This window comes from Trachinotus anak, unplaced genomic scaffold, assembly GCF_046630095.1.
Source record: "Trachinotus anak isolate AG129_WGS33_773 ecotype Australia unplaced genomic scaffold, CSIRO_AGI_Tana_v1 ptg000014l, whole genome shotgun sequence".
Taxonomy (NCBI): Eukaryota; Metazoa; Chordata; class Actinopteri; order Carangiformes; family Carangidae; genus Trachinotus; species Trachinotus anak.
Window position 1 is genome coordinate 14556483 of NW_027273865.1, and position 20386 is coordinate 14576868.

The following is a 20386-nucleotide window of genomic DNA, read 5'->3' on the forward strand; positions in this document are numbered from 1 at the left end:
ATGAAGAGAGCAACAGGAGGAGATAGAGGAGAAGGACGTGGGAAAGGAGAGGTGTCTTCATTTACTGAGAGGAAAAAAAAAAAGACAACGCATTTGTCTTGAACGTGATGCTCAGCATTTAAACAGCAGGTTGGAGGATAAGGCCCTGTTTTAACTAATCTACACAGTGCAGGACAGATAGTTCAGCTCAGTGTGTGTGTGTGCGGGTTTGCACAGGCCTTTCTGTGTATGAGTGTGAGAGTGTGTGTGTGTGTGTGTGTGTAGCCTGGCCATATAGCGCTTGACTGTGGCTCTTTGTGTGTGTGTTTTTTTAAAGATCATTAAGATGCATGGTTTATTAATATTCAGATCAAACCATTAATATTCGGCAAGTGTTTCTGCTCTCCTTGTGTCGTCAGCTCACCTGGGACTGGGGAGGGCAGAGGGGGAAGAATAGAGGAGCAAAGAGGGGGGAGAAATGGGAGGAGGGGGGCAAAAGGAGGAGTTTAAGGGGTAAATGAAGGAGGAGAAAGACAAGATGATAGTGGAAGAGGGACAAAGTGGAAGCCGTGGTGATGCTTTACAGGGACGTCTGGAGATGAGAGGAGCGAGGGGTACAGTGGAGGTGGTGGAGGTCCTACGCGGGGTCCGGTGTATTGTGACGGGCAATCTGGCTATGCAGCAGGGCGGGGGGTGTTAGGGGGTTCCACCACTGGGACTGTGAGGTGAGAGGGGTGAGGGATTTTCGGGGGAAGCAGGGAAGCAGAGGGGGGTTTGGTTCTGGAGTAATTGGACCGATGGGAGGATAACCATAAACACACACACTCCCACAATAAAGAACAAAAACACACACAATTGTATCTACTTTTAGATACACACAACTATATGCACTCAGTTCATAAAACGTGCATAAACAAAACATTCACATGCACACTTTTACTTGAATACATATTTTACGTAGGTGAATAAAACATGCACACACACTGCACAGACCAAGCGCTGATGGAAAAAAAAATGAATGTACACACCGAGAAACATTGAACCTAATTTTTCTAGTGTGTTAATCAGTGAGTTTCTCTCTTAAGAAATCAAAAAAAATATGTTGTTTAAAATGCCAGAAAATAATAAAAAATGCTCACCGCAATTTCACAGACCCCAAGGTGACATCTTCAGATTGCCTGTTTGTTCTGACCAACAGTCCAAAGCATATACAGTTTATAAAGGATATAAAGGAGAGTAAAGCAGCAAATCCTCATATTTGGGATGCAAGAGCCAGTGACTGTAGAATAACAATTAACTGATCATCAGAAGTGTTGCGGGTTGATTTTCTGTCTATCAGCTAATCAATTATTATCTAACTGTTTCAGTTCCACTCACATTTATATGAATATATGCACTTCATTGCCTCCTACATGCATGCATATACCCACACACACAGACACACACACACACACACACACAGCCAGCACTCCAGTCAGTTACAGATACACTCAGGCATGCACAAAAGCAGACAGAAAATTAAAGTGGTAATTACTTTTAAGCCCAGAAAGGTGAGGGATTGTATGGCAGGGAGCAATGGGTCACTGTTGAATAGAGAATAGCAGAGCAGGCAGACAGTGTGAAAGGCAGATATGCATCTCAATGAAATATGGAGGAGCATACTCAACAAAAGGCGAAATGGCTCCTTAATGGCCACATGCCCTCAAAGAATTATTGTCTGATAGATTTGGAATATTATCTACTCTATGGCAGTTATCTTTAAACAGCCCCTTGTACTTATCATCCATGGGAGCTGCTGCAGGGGAAGGTGAAGAAAAACGATGTGTTCTGCTATGCTAAATTTGAATAGTCTTAAATATTACGCTGGTAGCCACTGAGTTGGGATGAGTATTTTATTTCTTGACAGAAAAGGATGTCAGAGGAAAAAATATTTTCAACACCATCAACATGTTTGAAAACAAACATTGTTTTAGACAGAATTGTATCAAGCTTTGTCTTCTTCTCATTTAAGGGGGTGTCAGCAGTTTACCCTCGCTTCTAGTTCCTAGTACAGGTTAAGCTAAAACACTACTGGATCCTACACTTGCCATCATGCAACTCATTAGCATCTTTTTGGTCTAATGAGCACTTTCCCAGACTAGTAAACCGATCTTGAGGGCAAAAGTTTCCCTTTAAATTGCCTGTGTGAAAATATTCCAATTATTCTGTAACAACAAGAATAAATAATCTCTATTGAATCTATATTTAATAGATGACTGTTGCCCAGAGAGTTTTTCTTTGGGTGATCTATACCTTCAGACACTGTATGTTGAAATCACATTTCAAGATGTATATGTCTGATGTGGCCAGGTTTATTTTTGGAAGTATTTCAGCAGAGCAACTTCATTTTCATTCACTGCACACTCGCAGTGTGTTTTAGCTGTAAAGAGTCAGCCAGTTTTCACTGTGTTTACTTCCTACAGAAACAGAAAATCTGTGCTGGTTCAGGAGACCCATTATAAATCTCTTTTTACATAAAACCGCCACATGCCCCTCCTAGTCACCTGTGATCTCTGAATGTTTGAAAAGTTTTACACCTTCCCCCCAAAAAATCCACTTACTAGCAAATTTCAAAACTTTCAACCACACCTCACAGTCTTCATCAGCAGGTGAAGTTAAGAGTTTTATACATATCCTCCACATGTGAGAGGGAAGTAATGTGGTTTTTTACTCAGCTAAACTTATCTGACAAATCTGCAAAATACATATACATCACTATATAAAATACTTGATCAGCTTATAAAATATAATGTTTGATCTCGATTGAAGTACTCAGTAGTGTATAATGGATATAAAACTGGCTCCTTCTTGACCTGTTACATTAAAATGGTGCCTCATTTATAATAAATGAGTAATAAGTCTTAATGTTTAAAAAAAAAAAAAGAACTCAGAACGGGACATTTTTCTTTTAATACATAGGTTTAAAGTTTTTCCCAACCTTTAACTGTGATTGAGGCTTGATTTGTTATTGCCACCTCAAAGATGTTAAGGCGTTAAATATTTCCTCTGTCACTGGACTGAAAAGGCAGTTTTCTGTCACTACATTGAACTGACCACAGCCGATAGCAAGTGTAGACAAGCGGAGAAACAAGGTCAGACATGGGTGTGACTGTCTCCCTGACTGCAATAGTCGTCACATGCTATTCCACATGCATGTGCAGCTGCGCATTCAGACACACATGCACAGACCGAGGCTTTTTACTCTCATTCACCCACTGGATTCAGTTACATTTCATTTTCATCAGGCCGGATTAATTCTCCAGCCTCAGGTTGTGGCTTTTGTTACTTCCAGGAGCACCCTGATTTGTGAAGGGAACACCTGTAATACTGTTCCGCGAGGCAAGCCTCCGGTACTAAAATAAGCCTGTGAGGGCTCAAACACACACACGCACACACACACACACACACACACACACAGAGTCAGATATTCCCAGTAAGTCTCCTTCAAGGACGCCTGGGGAAGACTTGGAGGACAAAATCACACACTCCCTCTCCCAGTGTCTCAGACGCGCTGCACTTCTAATGCAGACAGAAAGCCTCCTCCAAAGAGACTAGGCACACACAAACTCTCTCTCCCACGCCAACACACACCTACACTTACACACACTTTAACACACAAATACCCTGAAAGGCCCTTCCACCTTCCCATCCATTTCAGCAAAGCAGGACATTTTCTGTTTCTCTTATTGTGACTCTCTCCTGCTCTCAGCTGTTTCAAGCTGTTGAGTGTGTGTGTGTATGTGTTGGTGTGTGTGTGTCTGTGTGTGTGTGTGTGTGTGTGAAGTGGAGGGGGCTCACTGGGACTCTTTGACGACCTCATTCACTCCCTTCTCTCCCCCCCTTCGACCGCGCCATAGCCGACATGCCCAACAATGAGACGGGAGGGTGGGACTCGGACAAAAAACACTGAATGCGTCTTCATTTGCCTGAACTTTTCACACGTCTTTTCCCTTTTGTTGCCGGCTGCCTGTTCACTACAGTGCTGCGAGCCGCTCGGCCAGTTTCCGCTGGCAAGACAGCCAACCAAAGAGCCCCCCCCTTCTCTGTCACCTCCCTCCCCTCTTTTCCACAATGTTAAGCCCATTTTTAGCTTGACATAATCTGAAATGGTACTTAAGTGAATTTATGTCTACCTCAGTGCATTAACTTCTGCTGTTTCCTCCTTTATGTTGCTGTTTTTTTTTGTTATTTTTTTTTGTAGCGGGTGCAGCGATGGAGGGAGCGTGAGGGAGGGAGAGATTTGAAACTCAGACCACGGAGTAGACAGCCTATCAGTATTCAGTAGAGAAAGTGAGTGATGGAGGGAGAGAGAGAGGCGGAGAGAGAGAGAAAAAGGAGGAGGGAGTGATGTATCAATATTCTGAGTAGTGTTTGAGGGCAAGGGGAACGAACAGAGGAGAGGGGGGAGGGGGAGGGGGGGTTGTGGGAGAGAGAGTACTTCAGTGAGTCTCTGAGTGTGATTATTTGTTCACGTATACGCTTGTGTGTGTGTGTGTATGTGTGTGTGTTTGTGGAACTGTGATGGTATATGTTGTTTGTCCATGTGTATGTGAGTCTGAGCACATGTTGACTACAGGCTGAACATACAGTGAGATAGGTGGAACATAACTAAGTACAAGTACTGTACAATTTTGAGGTACTTGTACTTGTACTTGTACTTGTACTTGAGTGTTTCCATTTTGTGCTACTTTACAGACTACTTCAGAGTACAAAGGCAGCTCACCCTTAAGTGTGTTAGACCATTAATATGATACAGGCCTTCATCACTAAGAGAGGTCAACATTTTTTTAATTCTCAAGTAAAGGTGGTGCCCAGAAAAATTTGCCTCCGATAGACTCGGCTCATTATCGAATGTTTACCCCAAAACTTTATCCAGACTTTTGCCTTGGAAGCTTAAAGAAGACCAGTCAGGCTTTATTAAAGGCTCAGCTTGTGCATTCATATCAGAAGATCACTAAATGTTTAGGAACTATTAGCAAAAGGCAAACGTGGATGGTTTTGTGAAGAAAGCCTTCAGCCATGTCAAATGACCATATCTGAGCTTCATTTCCCAAAAGCGTCTTAAGATCTTAGCCAATAGACTCGCAATGGGACTTAGATCATCTTAGCCTTAAGGCGCTTTCGGGAAAGGGGACCATGTTTTTGTTTTTACCTTGGAGCTATTTGGTTTAAACGGCAAGTTTATTAGATGGTTGAAGGTCCTTCATATTCATCTGATGGCAGAGCAGATCACAAGCAGTGGTGTGTGCAGAAACTTTGAGGTACAGAGAGTTGAGGCTGTTCACACTCCCAATCGAATGGCTTGATGCCATTTTAGATTATTACTCTACATTTCAGAGAGAAAAAGCTGCAGTTTCTATTCTGCTACATTATTTGACATGTAGTGCTATTTTGCACATTGATAAACATATCAGCTTATAAACATGATGTGGACTTAATTCCATAACGATATACAAAGTGGTTACAGTTAGCTCCACCTCCACCACCTAAAACATTACATTTCTGCCTAAGTATTAGAGAAACAGTAATAGTGATGACATTTCCTGTATAATGAGTAAGTTTGCTTTAAACTTTGCTTTTAAGACTTCTGTCCTGTTACTCAAGTAAGATTTTGTTCAGTGGAGTATTTTTACATTGTTTCTCAAGCAAAGGGGCTGCATACAGTGTTGTCGTGTGTTTTACAGGTCGAGTGCGTGTGAGACACTTTCTTGCAGCTGTTGTGAATAAAACAAGTATTTGTATTACTCACTTTCACACGGCCACGTTAAGGAGACTCATCTTCCATTTGAGGACAAAAATAGACCGTCCTCATGAGAAAAATTACAGCCTTCGCCCGTTTGTTAAAATACCTACAACAGCCTTATGTTCATGTGTACATGACCAGGACCTCTTGTGGCATTTCGAGTTGTATCTTTTTTTGCCTGAGATGCAGAGGCAGACGTAGCGTGACATTGGTATATGTTATGGATGGACGGATCAAAAAATTTGTATGACTGCTGGTCACATCCTGTTTCCTGCTGGCAGTCAACACTGGTTTCTTTTAAACCATGACCAGAATCTTTCTCTGAAGTAGGGGCTGTTGTGCCTAAACCTCGTCAATAGTGGTGGCAGGTTGGTGTTGGTTTATAAGGATGGGAGCACGGTAAATTTCATGTTTTTAATGATGAATAAATTGATCTCTAAACCCTGAAGAGATCAGTCATGTACATGTTGTTTTGTATCTATTAACAAAGACAGAAACTGTGGATTCTGTATTGGATGCTTTGGAAGATAATAACAAATGTGAAGTTTTGTCATTTATTTTGGAGAAATATGTTATCCACAAGGTAAAACATGTTTTTGTGGTTGAGGGTATGTCTCCAGGAGTTCATGTAAGTCTATGCAATGTCCTGCAAAGTGACAGAAACAAGTTTGTGTGTGTGTTTGTACGGGACGGGAGTCACAGTTTACAATATGTTTGGATGTGATGGAATCTCCCACTTGTTTCAGTCATCCTCTCTCCCTCTCTCTCCTTCCCTCTCTCTCTCTTTTACTCTGGCTGCTAATCAGCATTTGAAAGGCAGCTTTGACAGTGAGAAAGAAAGTGAGGTGGGGGGTGGGGGGGGTGGAGGGGGGGGCGGCACAGAGAGGTGGGGGCAAACGAAAGCATGAGACACAGCGAGCTAGGGAGGGAGAGCCAGAGAGAGACTGAGGCGAGGGGCTGTACAAGCATGCCTTTTATATTTACTAGTGACTGAGAGAGAGAGGGAGCAGCTGAAGGCAGAGACAACTGGTGTGCACGGCTTTCCCAAGAGGAAATGAAAAGAAAGAAGCTCAGCGAGGAGAGTGAATGAGTGAGCAGGAGAGAGGAAGGGTGGGAGGGAGCATGCCGGCTGGAGAGACAGAGAGAGAGAGAGAGAGAGAGAGAGGGAGAGGGAGAGGGAGAGAGAGAGGGAGAGAGAGGGAGAGAGAGTGGGAAAGAGATTCTCACACTGGCTGTGTCCTAATCCGAGTCCATCTCCAAGAAGCAGCGGAGCAGAGTGTTAGTGAAGTGAGTCTGAGAGCCAAGGAGAGCTACATCAGCTAGCTCCACTCACACATACACACACACACACACACACACACACACACACACACACACACACACACACACACACACTCTCCCTCTCTTTCCAGCTCGCTCTTTCACACACACTCTTGTACCGGGAGTCCACGATGTGTCCGGCAGCGCAGCCACGGCTTTTGTGAAAGTGAGGGGATTGACGCTGCCCCTGTCCCAGCCCCCTTGGCTCACACACACGGTGTTTGTTTGCTGTGTTTAAGCTGGAGGTGGTGGTGGAGTAGGAGGTGGTGGTGGTGTTGGTGGTGGTGGTGGGGGGCACCGCCAGGGCAGAGCAGGGGCACCGGAGAGGAGGAGAAGAAGAAGAGGAAGAGGAGGAGGAGGAGGAGGAAGAGAGAGACAAAGTGGATCAGTTCGACAGCAGCAGACTGAACGCTGGAAATGCCCGTCAGGTGAGTAGAGAATGGATCTAACAACTTATGGTCAGCACACACACACACACACACACACACACACACACACACACACACACACACACACACGCGCGCACGCATGTATGAATGTAAACACACTTTCACACTCGCTCGCTTGATTTTCTCACACACACTTCAAGTTGTCACCTTTTGTCAGATTTTTGCTGTCAGATTAAAACTGATGGTTTTTGATCTTGTTAATCTGTTGCTACATTTATCTTTTTACAAATCATGATGAAGATTCAGTCTTGTGAAAGAGTTATTGTTTTTTTTTTGTTTTTTTGTTTTAATTTTTGTTAAATCTTATCCTAAAGTACTTTTCTCTTTCCCTGAGATAAAATACCAGCATGTACCAGCGGTGAACTTTTTTACTGTGTCTCAACCAGGACAGAACAGAAATGTTACTAAATTACTACATTAGCAGTTAGATTTAAGTCAAAGTCATTTTCTCCTCAGGTAATAATTGATAAAAATGGAATGACAGCGTGAAGAAGTTTAATTTTAAAATTGACCTCTACTTCCCGGGGCCTCTTTTACTATGTGACAGCATGTTTGAATATACATTTGATTCCAGCAAATACAGAATAATGTGCATATTATTGCATAAAAGTGTAGATTTAAAATGTATTATAAATTAATATTGACGTGTTCTGTTTGATTAGATAATTAGATAATTAGACTAGACTTTCCCTTGAAGGCACCATTATTGCTTTTCACACAAACTTCATTGTGTATATCATCAATTTAATTTAACTGACAAACATCTCGACTGCAAATATTCCAATCTTTTCTTTTCAGATAAGCTAAATAATTATCTACATTTATGTTCTGTGCTGTGTGACCTCGCTAATAACGGCCCAACACTTTCTGATAAATTGTGAACTGTTTGGTGTGTGTGTGTGTGTGTGTGTGTGTGTGTGTGTGTGTGTGTGAGTGTTAGAGTTTGAGATACAGAAGCAGAGAGTGAGCGGCTGCGTGTCCGTCTCCACCTGCAGAGGCAGAATTGGTCACAGTTTACTGGCTTAGTAACATTCGCTGCCTTCAGGGTGCTTGCAGCAGGTGGTCCAAATTGGCAGAATGACTGTGACAAACGCACAGTGTTCGCTGCTGCTGTACAGTAAATAACAACATCAAACCATCACATAGTGATTTCAGGTTTTCAGTTTTGTTTTTTTTTCTTCTTTCATAATTTTTCAGGTATTGTGTTTGGAGGTCTTGTTACTTGAAGTAAAAGTCAGAATAGTGGAACAATTTATTTCACAAAGGCAAAATGTGTGTGCATGGGCGAGCAAGTGTGTGGATGTGCATGTGTGAATGTACTAAGTGTATTTTGTATGATTTCCTGAACGATTTGTGTTGTGTGTTTATTTTGCATACTCTCCCTGAATGTCACTCTATAATCTATGTTGTGTATTTGCTATAAATTGTGCATCATTTGCGCACACACCTGCTGAGATAGCAGCCGCTTCAGATAAATTCAAACCAGATAACTACCTGCAGCACAGAATTACTCTTTCAGGTGTCAGGATGAGGTTTCAAAATGTTGCTATTAAAAAGTTACTGTCCATTCTCATGTGTATTCAGGCAGTTTTTAGTAACTCACTGCTAGAGCAGTATTTTTATCTTTTTTTTCCCCCAATCTTTTTTTTTCTTAATGTAATGAATATCTGCACTTCGCTGTCTGCGAGGCTGTATAGCAACGCTGACACGAAACGGGGTCATACCGTGTCATTGAATGTGCATGGTACAGTTTATACCCCGGCCCACTGAGCCACTAAGCCTCTCCATCCGTTTCAGCTCTCGCATGTGCTGGACGCTTTGGTCGTGACCTACCTTCAGGCCTTTTTTATTAGACCCAGACGCAGGTTCCTTCTTAGGATTTAAGGAGCTGCGGTTCATGCCAATATGAATAGCAACTGTGTGACAGACCCTGACTTTGTGAGCGTGAAAATGCTGGCAACAAAGTGTACGGTTCAAAGACGTGATAAAAAGGTGGTTGTAGCGGCACTTTTATTTTTCTGCGCTGGTGTTACTGCTAAGTTCTTCAGCGCGTAAAGGCGGATCACATGATTAGATAGAAGTCATAAATTCAGGTACACAAAAGTGAGCAACCGTGACAAAGAGGAAAAGTTCGATGACTTTTTTATATTGCTTAATTTATGAATTAATCTTGGTGGGAAGACTGCAGCTTTCACTTTTCTCAGGTAGACGCTTACCTCACCTCTCCCTCCCTTCCTCTTTCTATTACTCTCTTGATATTTTTGTCTCTCTCTGTTGCTCTCTTACACACACAGTAAGGTGGTCAGTGTCTGCTGTGTTGACAGACAGCCCCTCACACACTTCTTGCTCTCGCTGTTCGTGCATGTGCGTGTGTGTGTGTGTGTGGAGAGCGTTGACAGACAGTGTGTGGGTCTGTGACAGAGGATGTCAGCGTGGTGTCAGGGAGATGTGTTTAGTGTCACACTCTGCTGACCTGATCTCCGGTCGGACTGTCCACTCCGGCCCCGCTGTGGCTCCTTACATAACCCCCGCTGTCATTCACACGCCGGCCTGAAGGGATCCACCAGCACTGCGTGTGCACACTCTCTCACACACATACACACACATGCAGTTACTCAGTGACGTGCACACGATGTATAGGCATCCACGCTCACAGCCACTTTCCCTCTAAATGGAATATCTGAGCAGGTGCAGGCTGCAAGATTCAGATCTTCCTCACAATCGCTCTTTCATGTCTTTTTCTTTTTTCCTGTTCTCTAATTTATTCCATAACATAAAGCAGATGTTCCATAGATTAACATGTATCTGCAAATATTCAAACAAAGCATCAAACTCTGAGCACTGTGTGGGAATATAGTATGAGGCCAGTGGGTATCCTTGTTTCCCCAGTGTGCTGCGAGACACCTACACAACTTGTCCAACTTTTATCAAGAGTTTGACACTGCTCTGAACTCTGACATCTGCACCATGCTAATTGATGTGTCTGTACTAGCAAGTGGACGTCTCTGTGCTGGTGTGCAGAACGAGAGTGTGCTTTCAAGTCCTGGCGTTCAGTATACAAATTGATGTGTGTGTGTTGCAGAGAGTGAGTGACCCTGTGTGCTGTTCTTTGGCCTGTGGTTATTTGGAGGTCAGAGCTGATGTGGTCTCTGCCTGCAGGAGTGGATTTACCATCCTCAGCCTTCCAGAGAGTTGCATCCACTTAGCCGACTCTCCCACAGTCGGAGGGAGAGGTTTCTGTCTCCCTTCTACCTTTTTCTGTTTGTTCACCAAGAACTTTTACAAAATCTGGAATTGTTTGAAAATTAGGAATCAGTCCTCAGTCCTTCTGTAAGTTACATTTTTCACTTTAAGCATTGCTTTACACTGTGGTTGGGGTAGTTAACCTCAGAATAGATTGCAGCCATTATTTTGACCTGGGTTATTTTATTGACCCAGGGTTTTGTCTTTGAAGCATAGATGTCACCAGGGTCAGGGATGGTTAACTTCACAATGAACATATTTATTTAATGCATTTCTTTTTATTTTATTCTCTTTTACATGTTTTCTACTTTTATTTATACCTTTTAACCAAACCAGTGAATCATTTAAATGTTTATTTCTTCATGTTGAAGTTGCAATCACCCCGTTGACTCTTTATGCCCATACTGCATTTACTAACACCCGGAATGTATTGTACTACTTATGAAACAGGGTTAAATGATTTAAGATAGAAAAAGTAAACAGTAAAATAATTTTAACAGACTTTTTTTCTGTTTAGATCATTTTATTTATCGGTTGCTTAAATAAAAAAAGAATTATCAAAAGTGGAAAACATGATAAATGAGTTGTTACCATGTTTGTCCTCCTCTTCCTCCTCGCTGAAAATGTCGGCGTATGTGATGAAGTCAGCATCATTCTTCAAGTTATTGTACTTGTTGTGCTGCTTAAATCATTTGACACTCACTTACAGTATTTAGAGAAAAAAAGAGAAAAAACACTGGGGAGCAATCTCCAGAGAATTGGTAATTTTTCTAGTAAATAGTATAAATATATGTGATTCTGTGCGCTTATACTTTCAACTTCATATTTAATACAGTGCAGGTGAAATGGAGCGTTTCTTTTGTGTACACTCAGGCCGAGGTAGACGGTAATTATGACAGGCATGGATTGGATTCTGCATAGCTCCACGCCCGTGAGGAGTGGACATCAAAGCGCGCTCACCAAAGCTCTCTGTAATAAAAGAGGAGGAGGAGAAAGATATTGATTACCAAGGGTGAACATTAGCAAATCTCTTTCTCTCTCTCTCTATGTCTTTATCTGTCCATCATTTCTCTCTCTTTCTCGCTGTCTGATTTGCCTCCCTACGCCTCTGCTTATGCTCTCTCCATCCCCCATTCGCTCTCAGCCCACCCCCTCTCCCCCCCTCTAATCATTTATTTATCGCTGATCTCTTTATTCTGTATTCTTCCAGTTTAGGGGCGGTCCACACTGTGACTGCACAGTGCCGGTTCGATCATACAAGCTGTTATCACCATTCCTTTACACCCTTCCCGAACCCTCCTCTTCCTCCTCATCACCACAGAGATACCTGGGGGCGGGTGGGGTCACTCTGGTCCAATCTAACGCCGTATTGATTCCATTAGATAATTAATGACCCTGGCAGGGGCCAGGGAGGAGCAAAGACGGGGTTAGGAAAGATGGGGGGGGGGGGGGGGGGGGGGTGATGGGAGAGGGGAAGGGGGTAGAGGATGGAGAGGGGGAGGGGGGGTTGACGCCAAGGCCCTTGAGAGTTGGAGAGAACCTTGGATTGGGAATGATCCAGAGTCGTCAAGGTCAACCGCAGCCGGCGCTCCGATATGCCGAGCGAGTCCGAATATGGAATACTGAGAGAGAGGAGGCAGAGAGATCTTCATGTCCAGCAGCTGTCGATTGATCAGCAGTTGAAAAATTGTACATTAAAAAGTCTTTTGACTTCCAAATCCTGGGGTCCAACCAGGGCCGTAATGCATGATAAGTAGTTTTCAGCCCTCCAACCAGAATACCAAACTTCATCTCCCCGCACGCTCCAGACACTCATTTACAACTACTCAACATCATGAAAGGCAAGATAGAAAACTAGCTACATCAAATATTCTGTTCATGTTATTTCCAACCATGTTTTCCACACCTACACCGTGATATCGAACGTTCTCTATTTGATAAAATATTATTCACAGGAATATCTTACATCGCTGTTTAATGTGTACTCCACATTTACCTTTTGGTTAGAGATAATTAAAGATGGGTGGGGATGGAGAAAGAGGGAGGGGTGTCTGAAAACTTTTATTACTTTTATTATTAACTTTTATTAAGTTTTTATTTGAGTAAACCCTTCAAATGACCAGTTTGATGCTATACACATCACTTTTTCAGGCATGTTTTGCCCTTGAACCAGGATCCTGTTTTCCAAAAGAATGAGCGCTGCTTAAAAGCATATTGCAAATGTTGACAGCTGTCACCTGCAAATTGTGGATTAATTTGTGAGTCCTGCAGGGCTCATTCATGTCCATATATGTGTTGCAATTACAGGAAAATTATGTAATGTTGCAAATAGCAGCTTGCATGTTGCAGACTTGGCGAAACAGGCCCCAGGAATGTTGCAGACACAGTATATGCATAGTATATGGTAGGCGTCTTTCTCCCCTGGCTGCTAGGATACTCCCTAAAATGTTTTAAGTGGGAAAGCAGCTCATCCACTGTGTTTTGTCAGTTAGTCAAATGAACAAGAAAGAAAAATATGAAAGTTTTTTTTTACTGTTTTACTGTCTCATAGATCTTTCTTCTTTTGTCAGATTTGTCGTCCTTTAGAGGACATCTAAAATCCTAAAAATCCTTAGAACTGGAACTACTCTCTTCTTCTTTTTCTTGTAAACTGTACATTGCAAGGCTCGATCCTGCTCTTTACCTTTGCATGATCGCAGTGTGCATGTCGTCTCCAGTGGGCTATGAGAGCTCCTCTGCCGCTGCCTCCACATTCACAGTCTTGGCCAGGCTCTGTATTGGGCCCCAGGGGTTGGGGAGATGAGGCATAAAACAACCATGTCTCTACCTAGGGGAGCTGGTGGCATGGCAGCGGGGCTATTGTCTGTCTGCGTGCTGTTTGACTTAAATGTGTTCATTTGCCTGATGCCCCTGACTCCCTACGGGGAGGGGTGGCTCGGGGAGAGGAGGGGCACGCTAACGAACCTCTGACAGCTGGAGGCCCTAATTAAATGTCCCTGCTGAAAATAAACAGAGCGGGAGCCAAGCGAGCAGCCAGAGAGAAACGCACAGCAAACAGCGGCTGTGAGCGCTCGCCGCAGTGCCCTCTTCTCTGCTGCTTCTTGAGACCATGCCAAGAGAGCACAGCTCTATAGGGTAGGGGTCTCAAACACACACTCGCGTGTACACACCACACTTATGAATATGTAGCACTGCAGCAACACATTGTGAACACCTGCGGTCACACTTGATACAGGTTGATCTCTACAGCTGTGGGCGCAGTATATTTTTACTCTCAGTGCTCTTAGAAGTCACACTTTCCTTTTCCATATATTTCCCAGTGTGCCATTACAGAATAAGGCGACTCAGGTCTGTTGGTATAGGATTGTTTCACACTCTCTGTCTAGATGACACTTGTGACATTCAGCTTGTTGTGCTGCTAGCTAGCCGGAGCATTAGCAGTCAAAGTGGCGGGGTCCATTTGGGTGAGTGCATTAATGGGCCGCCCAACCTGCGACAAGGTTATGAGGCTGATTGAATAATTACTGTGGAGGCCCCTGTCCATTACGCCCCTGTGTCGGCCCAGATAGAGGGAGATGCGGGGAGAGATGGAGAGATAGGTCGAGACAGAAAGATGGAGGGGGAGATTAGATAAGCACAGATAGGGTCAATTAAGAGATAAACATACAGATATGGGATAGAGAATGGTGTGTGTGTGTATGTGTGTGTGTGTTTGTGTTTGTGAGGCAGTGAAAATTTGAGGCTAAATTGTTTCCCGCCTGTGTCTCCTTTTGATTGTTCTGTCCTACTGTACGCAGCCTAATTTGGCATGTAGTGCATTTATCCAGGTGAGCTGGAGAAGGTGACAAAGGTGAAGTTGTTAGACAGAGGTGCGCTGCCCTCTGCTCGACCCTGTCTCCTCTTCACCAGACTCTGTGAAAAGAGGACTGTCAATGCTGCAGGCTGAAAGCTTGAGGGGAGAGTATAAAGGTTTCCTATAGCTGAATGAGGTAAACGTAAGCCTAGAACTACATGTTCTGTCAATGTAAGTGCCCTGAGTAAAAGTTAAAGCTCGGGCTGGAAAATTAACCAGATATGTCAAATTAGCAAGTTCATCATATTCTACCTGACTCAAATGTACTTGGCCATATGGCACACTGTTCAAAGTAAATTCTCTGAATCATATATTCCCATAATCAGTCTAGAAACTTTAGTTAACCGTGCTGGAATTACTCATGTAATAATGTATTTTTTCCAAAAAGCTAGCATTAGCCTTTATTCATCCTCACAGTAAATGTGATGTTGAGTTGAGGACTGTGCAGTCGTGCAGGGCAGATAACCAAGTTCATAAAGCCATGTTTCATTTCTTACTTTTTGTTGACATCAGGTCAAAACTTCAGTTTTCCATGACTTTGCTTTATGACTAAAGACCTATAAAAGTAGTGACATCCCCAGCTGTACTTTGTGTTACTGCTAAAAATAACACTAGTGAATGACTAAAATGGTGAACAAGGTAAACTTTAAACAGACTAAACATCAGCATGTTAGCATTGTCACTGTGCATGTGCCTAAGTGCAGCCTCACAGAGCTGCTAGAGGGCTGGGCGTGGACTCATAGTCTTGTTTAGTGAGCAATAACCGTAGAGTACCTTTTTTAATCTTCATTAATGCATATGTTCTGATAAACACTGCATGCTTGAAGGAGATATTAGGAAGTAGATATTCATTGTACATCTACTTCCTCAGTTTCAATTGAGGCCAATCTTTCTATCACTGACCTTGGAGCCTGTAAGCGATAGAAAACATAATTCTTTGCTTTACTATCTCTAAATACAGAGTAAAACTACCAAAGGTAAGTGGATGACCCCATTTCTCCTTTCAACAACTATTCTGTCTTTGTTGAAGCCCTCATTGACTCTGCTGCCTTTGAAACTGCTCCAAGAAGTTTTCATGCATACATTTAATGTTGGCTGTTTTAGCCTAGATTTGTGAAATGATATCTGCCAAACCTGCCCAGCTTCTGCCGACCCCTCTTAGCCAAGGTCAGCATAGCCATGCTCAAACTCGAGACATTATCCATTTTCTACTGCCCTGGCAAAGCTCTACTGACTTGATTGTGCTGACCCAGCCGGGCCAAAGAAAGAGACAGTTAGAGAGTGAGAGGCAGTAAGAGAGAGAGAGAGGGCATCTCAGGCCCAAGGGCATGACACCGCGGTGCTCGGGGCCACACTAGCCCTTTAAATGTCAACACAGCACAGAGGGGAGGAGGAGCAGCGTGGGGAGGAAAACGGGCGAGGAGCAGGGCTCGGTCTGAGGACTGGGAGGAATATTGGCATCCTCTGCTACAGGAGGGTAGCGCTGGAGACTAGCAGAAGGTGGCACAAAACATGGAAGAAAGCGACAGTGGACAGAATGTGTTTCATCTTTAAAGATATTTGCTTTAAACGCCATCCGCAGACAAGTCTGACTATTCTCTCAGGGATGAGGGGAGACATTCGAAGATCTGTGATTTTCAGCTTAATTGTGACTTCAGAGGAGGCTCAGTGTTTTGTCTTATGTCTATTACCTTGGGAACAGCCCCTGACCTTTATGTGTTGAAGTACATAGAGTACCTAATTGCTTTCTCTCAACCTCACTACTTCTTTCTTTCTTTCTTTCTTTCTTTCTTTCTTTCTTTCTTTCTTTCTTTCTTTCTTTCTTTCTTTCTTTCTTTCTTTCTTTCTTTCTTTCTTTCTTTCTTTCTTTCTTTCTTTCATTAATGCAAACTATATTCCATCAAATGGTAAAGGCTAAATGCAGATTAAGTGTCATCAGTGGTCTTCATTAAAAGAAACTGCTCATGCTCATTCCAGGCTTAAAAACTATTTTGTTGAGAAATAAACGATGTAATGATTTTTTTATTGCCTGAATGTGTCCTGTCTTTAAGCAGCTGTTTTTTTTGTTGTGATACCTTTTCTTGTAAAGCAGCTGCATTTTATGTTATGAAAGGTGTTATTTAAAAAAAATTGTGATGTTTGCATATTAAAATGTTTTTAAATTTGACATCCCAAAAAATTCAAAATGTGCTGCCCCCTGTAATGGCTATGACTGCTCAATAAAGCAACCATGCATGACTCTTTTTCCTAATTACCTTTTTCCTGCTCCTCTGATTTCTCACGTTGATCTCTAGGTCCGAGTCTGTCACATCCTCAGCCAATCAGAGCCTTCGTTAACAGCAGCGTCGGCACGTGATTGCGAGAAGGATGGCAACCATGCCATTTGTCAGCGAGGGGAAGTGCGTGAGTGTGGAGTGGGATTTCCTACAAGGACTACTGGCCAAGCCTCCCACCCTGCCCTGGTGAGACCACACACACACACACACAGACAGACACACACACACAGGCTCATACTGTATAAGCCTGCACGCATGCCCATGAATTAATCGCTGCAAGGTGAAATCTGTGCATTAACACCCTTGCACACACTGACAGCCCGAAGAAGACTTTCCTATCAATGAGGCACAATCCAGAAGGTGCTACATATAACCTGTTTTGTTGCTCACCTGCCAATCCTGTCAGAGCAGTGAATCCTCTCCCCTTACTGGGAGATTAAGTAAATTTGGCTAGAATTATTAATGGGCAGTCATTTACAGGCGGATATAAAAACTAAGCAGAATCAATGTGTGTGTATTGATTGTTCTCGGTGGCTGGGGTCGAGGCGGTATAATAATGAGATGTTACACAGGCTGGCAGGGTTGTGAGTCCACAACACACACACACACACACACACACACACAATTTTCACTTGTTAGAGAATAGCGACTGTGTCAGCTGAGCTAAGCTAAAACATAAACATATGTACACACACTATGTGGAGTCCTTTTCTTTGTTGTTGTCTTTCTTTCACTCACATACACACAAACACACAGACACACACACTCACGCTACTTGTGGTCTTGATGAGAATCAACAACACAGACACGAGGGAGAAAAGCTGGTTCTTCTTTCTCCTCTAGCTCTCTCTCTCTGTTTTACACACACACACACACACGCACACACACAGAGACACACACACTTTATTCCAGCGCAGCACCGACACAAATTGTGAAGTGGCTGTGACAACATAATTCCACCACTCAGGCCTCATTGAAGAGAGTCAATACCCAATCAGAGAGACAGGCTACCTGAGCCCCGGCCCCCCTCTGTCACTCTGCCCCTCCCTCTCCTATTGATCCCTCAATCACGGCTTCGGCTCAGCAGCCCGGGACCAGATGAGAGAGCGAGAGAGGGAGAGAGCAAGGGAGGGTAGGAGGGAAAGGGAGTGATAGACCACAAGAGATCGTGTGTATGTGTGTATGTGTATGTGTGTGTGTTCACATATGGATTTTGGAGCAAATGGCATTATTAGGACTCTGCTCTGCCAGATAGAAGACGGGAGTTTGTCTGTAATTACCAGGCCAATCTGCAAGAGATGGGTCAGAATGGAGATTGTTTCACTTGAATTGCAGGAGCCATTACCACCATATGTATTTATGAAATGAGTTTTCTAGATTGATGTTCAGGTCATTTATACAGAGCATGAATCAATCAACAGGTGGTCAGTAAGTGGCCATTATGTGATACCCCTTACCAGTTTCTTTCATCTTACGCAGTGCTGATTCAGACTATTTTCTCTGCCCTTCTGTTCTTTTCTCTCCTCCCTGCATTTCCTACATTTTTTTTTTACTTCTCTCTGTCTCCCTCTACACCACCTTCCCCCCTTCTCTTTTCCACACTTAACACACCCTCCCCTCATAGTCTCCAGAACCTGCGTAAAGAGAAGTCTCGCAATGCGGCTCGTTCGCGGCGGGGTAAGGAGAATTTTGAGTTCTTCGAGCTGGCTAAGATGCTGCCTCTGCCCGGGGCCATCACCAGCCAGCTGGACAAAGCCTCGGTCATCCGGCTGACCATCAGCTACCTGCACATGCGCACCTTTGCCAGCCAGGGGGACCCGCCCTGGAGCCCTCTTCTGGAGGGTGACAGCAACTGCAGCAAAGGTGAGCTAAACGGAAAAATACCTCAAAAGAAAGATTACTGTCGAGGAAAACTGTCAAGCAAGCGGCATTGGTTCACTAGAGTTCAGTGTGCATGAAGATAGATTTTCATTGCATTTATAAAATGCTGTTGTAGAACTGGAGAGAGTACGTACCACATCCAAAGGTAATTTGACTGCTGGACCATTTTCACCACAAACAGTCGATGTACCAACTGTATGTTAGCTGTAGATGCACCAGCCATGATTGTGGATGTGCATGCCAGTGTGTTTGTGTTCAGCTCAGCTGCTGATTGCTTTCAGTACACACCAGGAAGTCTGGTTCTGTCTGTTATCTCTGTACGTTTATGAAGCAGATACATAAAGCCTCGGGATACGTGCAAATTCTTCACTCAGGTTGAAACTTTGTCAGCTTGTGTGGATGCATCTTTGCCCCAGGTGACTTGCGTCTAATCGCATCTTTACATCGATGCAATCAAGGCCATCACTACAGTTTGTTCTGCATTCTGTCAAACACACAATTGGTAGGAAACGGGGCAATCACCACTACTAAGGACACTGAAGTCATGTCCTTAGGTACTTCCTCTAAGAATTAGAGGTTTTGCATTAAAAACTTTAAGTACTTTGGATTCAGTATATTTACATTTGATTGATTAAATAAAGAAAGGAATTACACTGCAATTTTCCTTCCTGGCACCTTAGAGGGGGTGAAAACAGTATTTAGGCATTTATGTTGGGTTATTAGATTTACATATCAGCGAATAATTGCATAAAACATGACAATCCCAATAATGAAAACTTTAGGAGCTTTTGTTACTATCTGGTCAAACTTTTCTTGGAGCGGACGAGACTTGGACTCATGGCCTCAGTAGTTTTTAAATCCTGGCTACAGTGCTGGTGGGAAATATTTTTGTTTAAACCGTTCATAAATGTATCATAAATGTGCTAGACTTATTTTTAGCAACTCTACAGACTGAAATGAAACACACAATGGATAATTTCTCTGCTGATGATTCCTGCAGTTCAGCCTATAAGAAAATTATACAGCAGAGACAAATGTGCTGATGTGTGTTGCTTGTGGACACAAACCACTGAAATCCACATTTCAACTCATATCTCTCTTTCAATCAAAAACAAATCCTCAGCAGTCTGATCTGCCATTTACTCCCACCCACAGAGACACCACACGCCACGAAAATTCATTTGGGACCAGGACAATTATCCAGTCCTCTATTAGTGGCCGTAATTACTGCTGCTGTGTATGTATGCACACGTCACAAACCTTTAAACATACATGTGCATTTAATCATACAAAGAATTTTCACAGGCTAGTAGAGTATGAATAGAATGTGTGTGTGTGTGTGTGTGTGTGTTTGAGTTTGTGTGTGAGAAAGAGAGGGCGATAGATGATACACAAAGAGGGAGGAAACTATTGGTGCGATTTGTAATTACAGAAATTAACTATATAACGAGGACAGTGTAATTATACAGCCTGTCTAATTGCTACTATTACTGAGGGGAAATGATGCAGCAACAGTACAATTAGAGATGTGTGTGTGTGTGTGTGTGTGTGTGTGTGTGTGTGTGTGTGTGTGTGTGCGTGCTCGTGCCTGATCTTGTCTAAT

General features: G+C 43.2%; 1 protein-coding gene across 2 annotated transcripts in view; it reads left to right on the forward strand.

Annotated features, from left to right (window-relative positions):
- Positions 1-6938: 6938 nt before the first annotated feature.
- npas1 (neuronal PAS domain protein 1) overlaps positions 6939-20386 on the forward strand; it is a 39363-nt gene continuing 25915 nt past the window's right edge. Inside the window, exons 1-3 of one of the 2 annotated variants that reach the window (XM_071497090.1) lie at positions 6939-7509; positions 16921-17088; positions 18527-18765. In XM_071497090.1, the coding sequence (XP_071353191.1) occupies positions 16994-17088; positions 18527-18765 (334 nt within the window). In that variant the 5' untranslated portion in view covers positions 6939-7509; positions 16921-16993. The remainder of the gene's footprint in view (positions 7510-16920; positions 17089-18526; positions 18766-20386) is intronic. The other variant, XM_071497089.1, reaches the window with a different exon arrangement.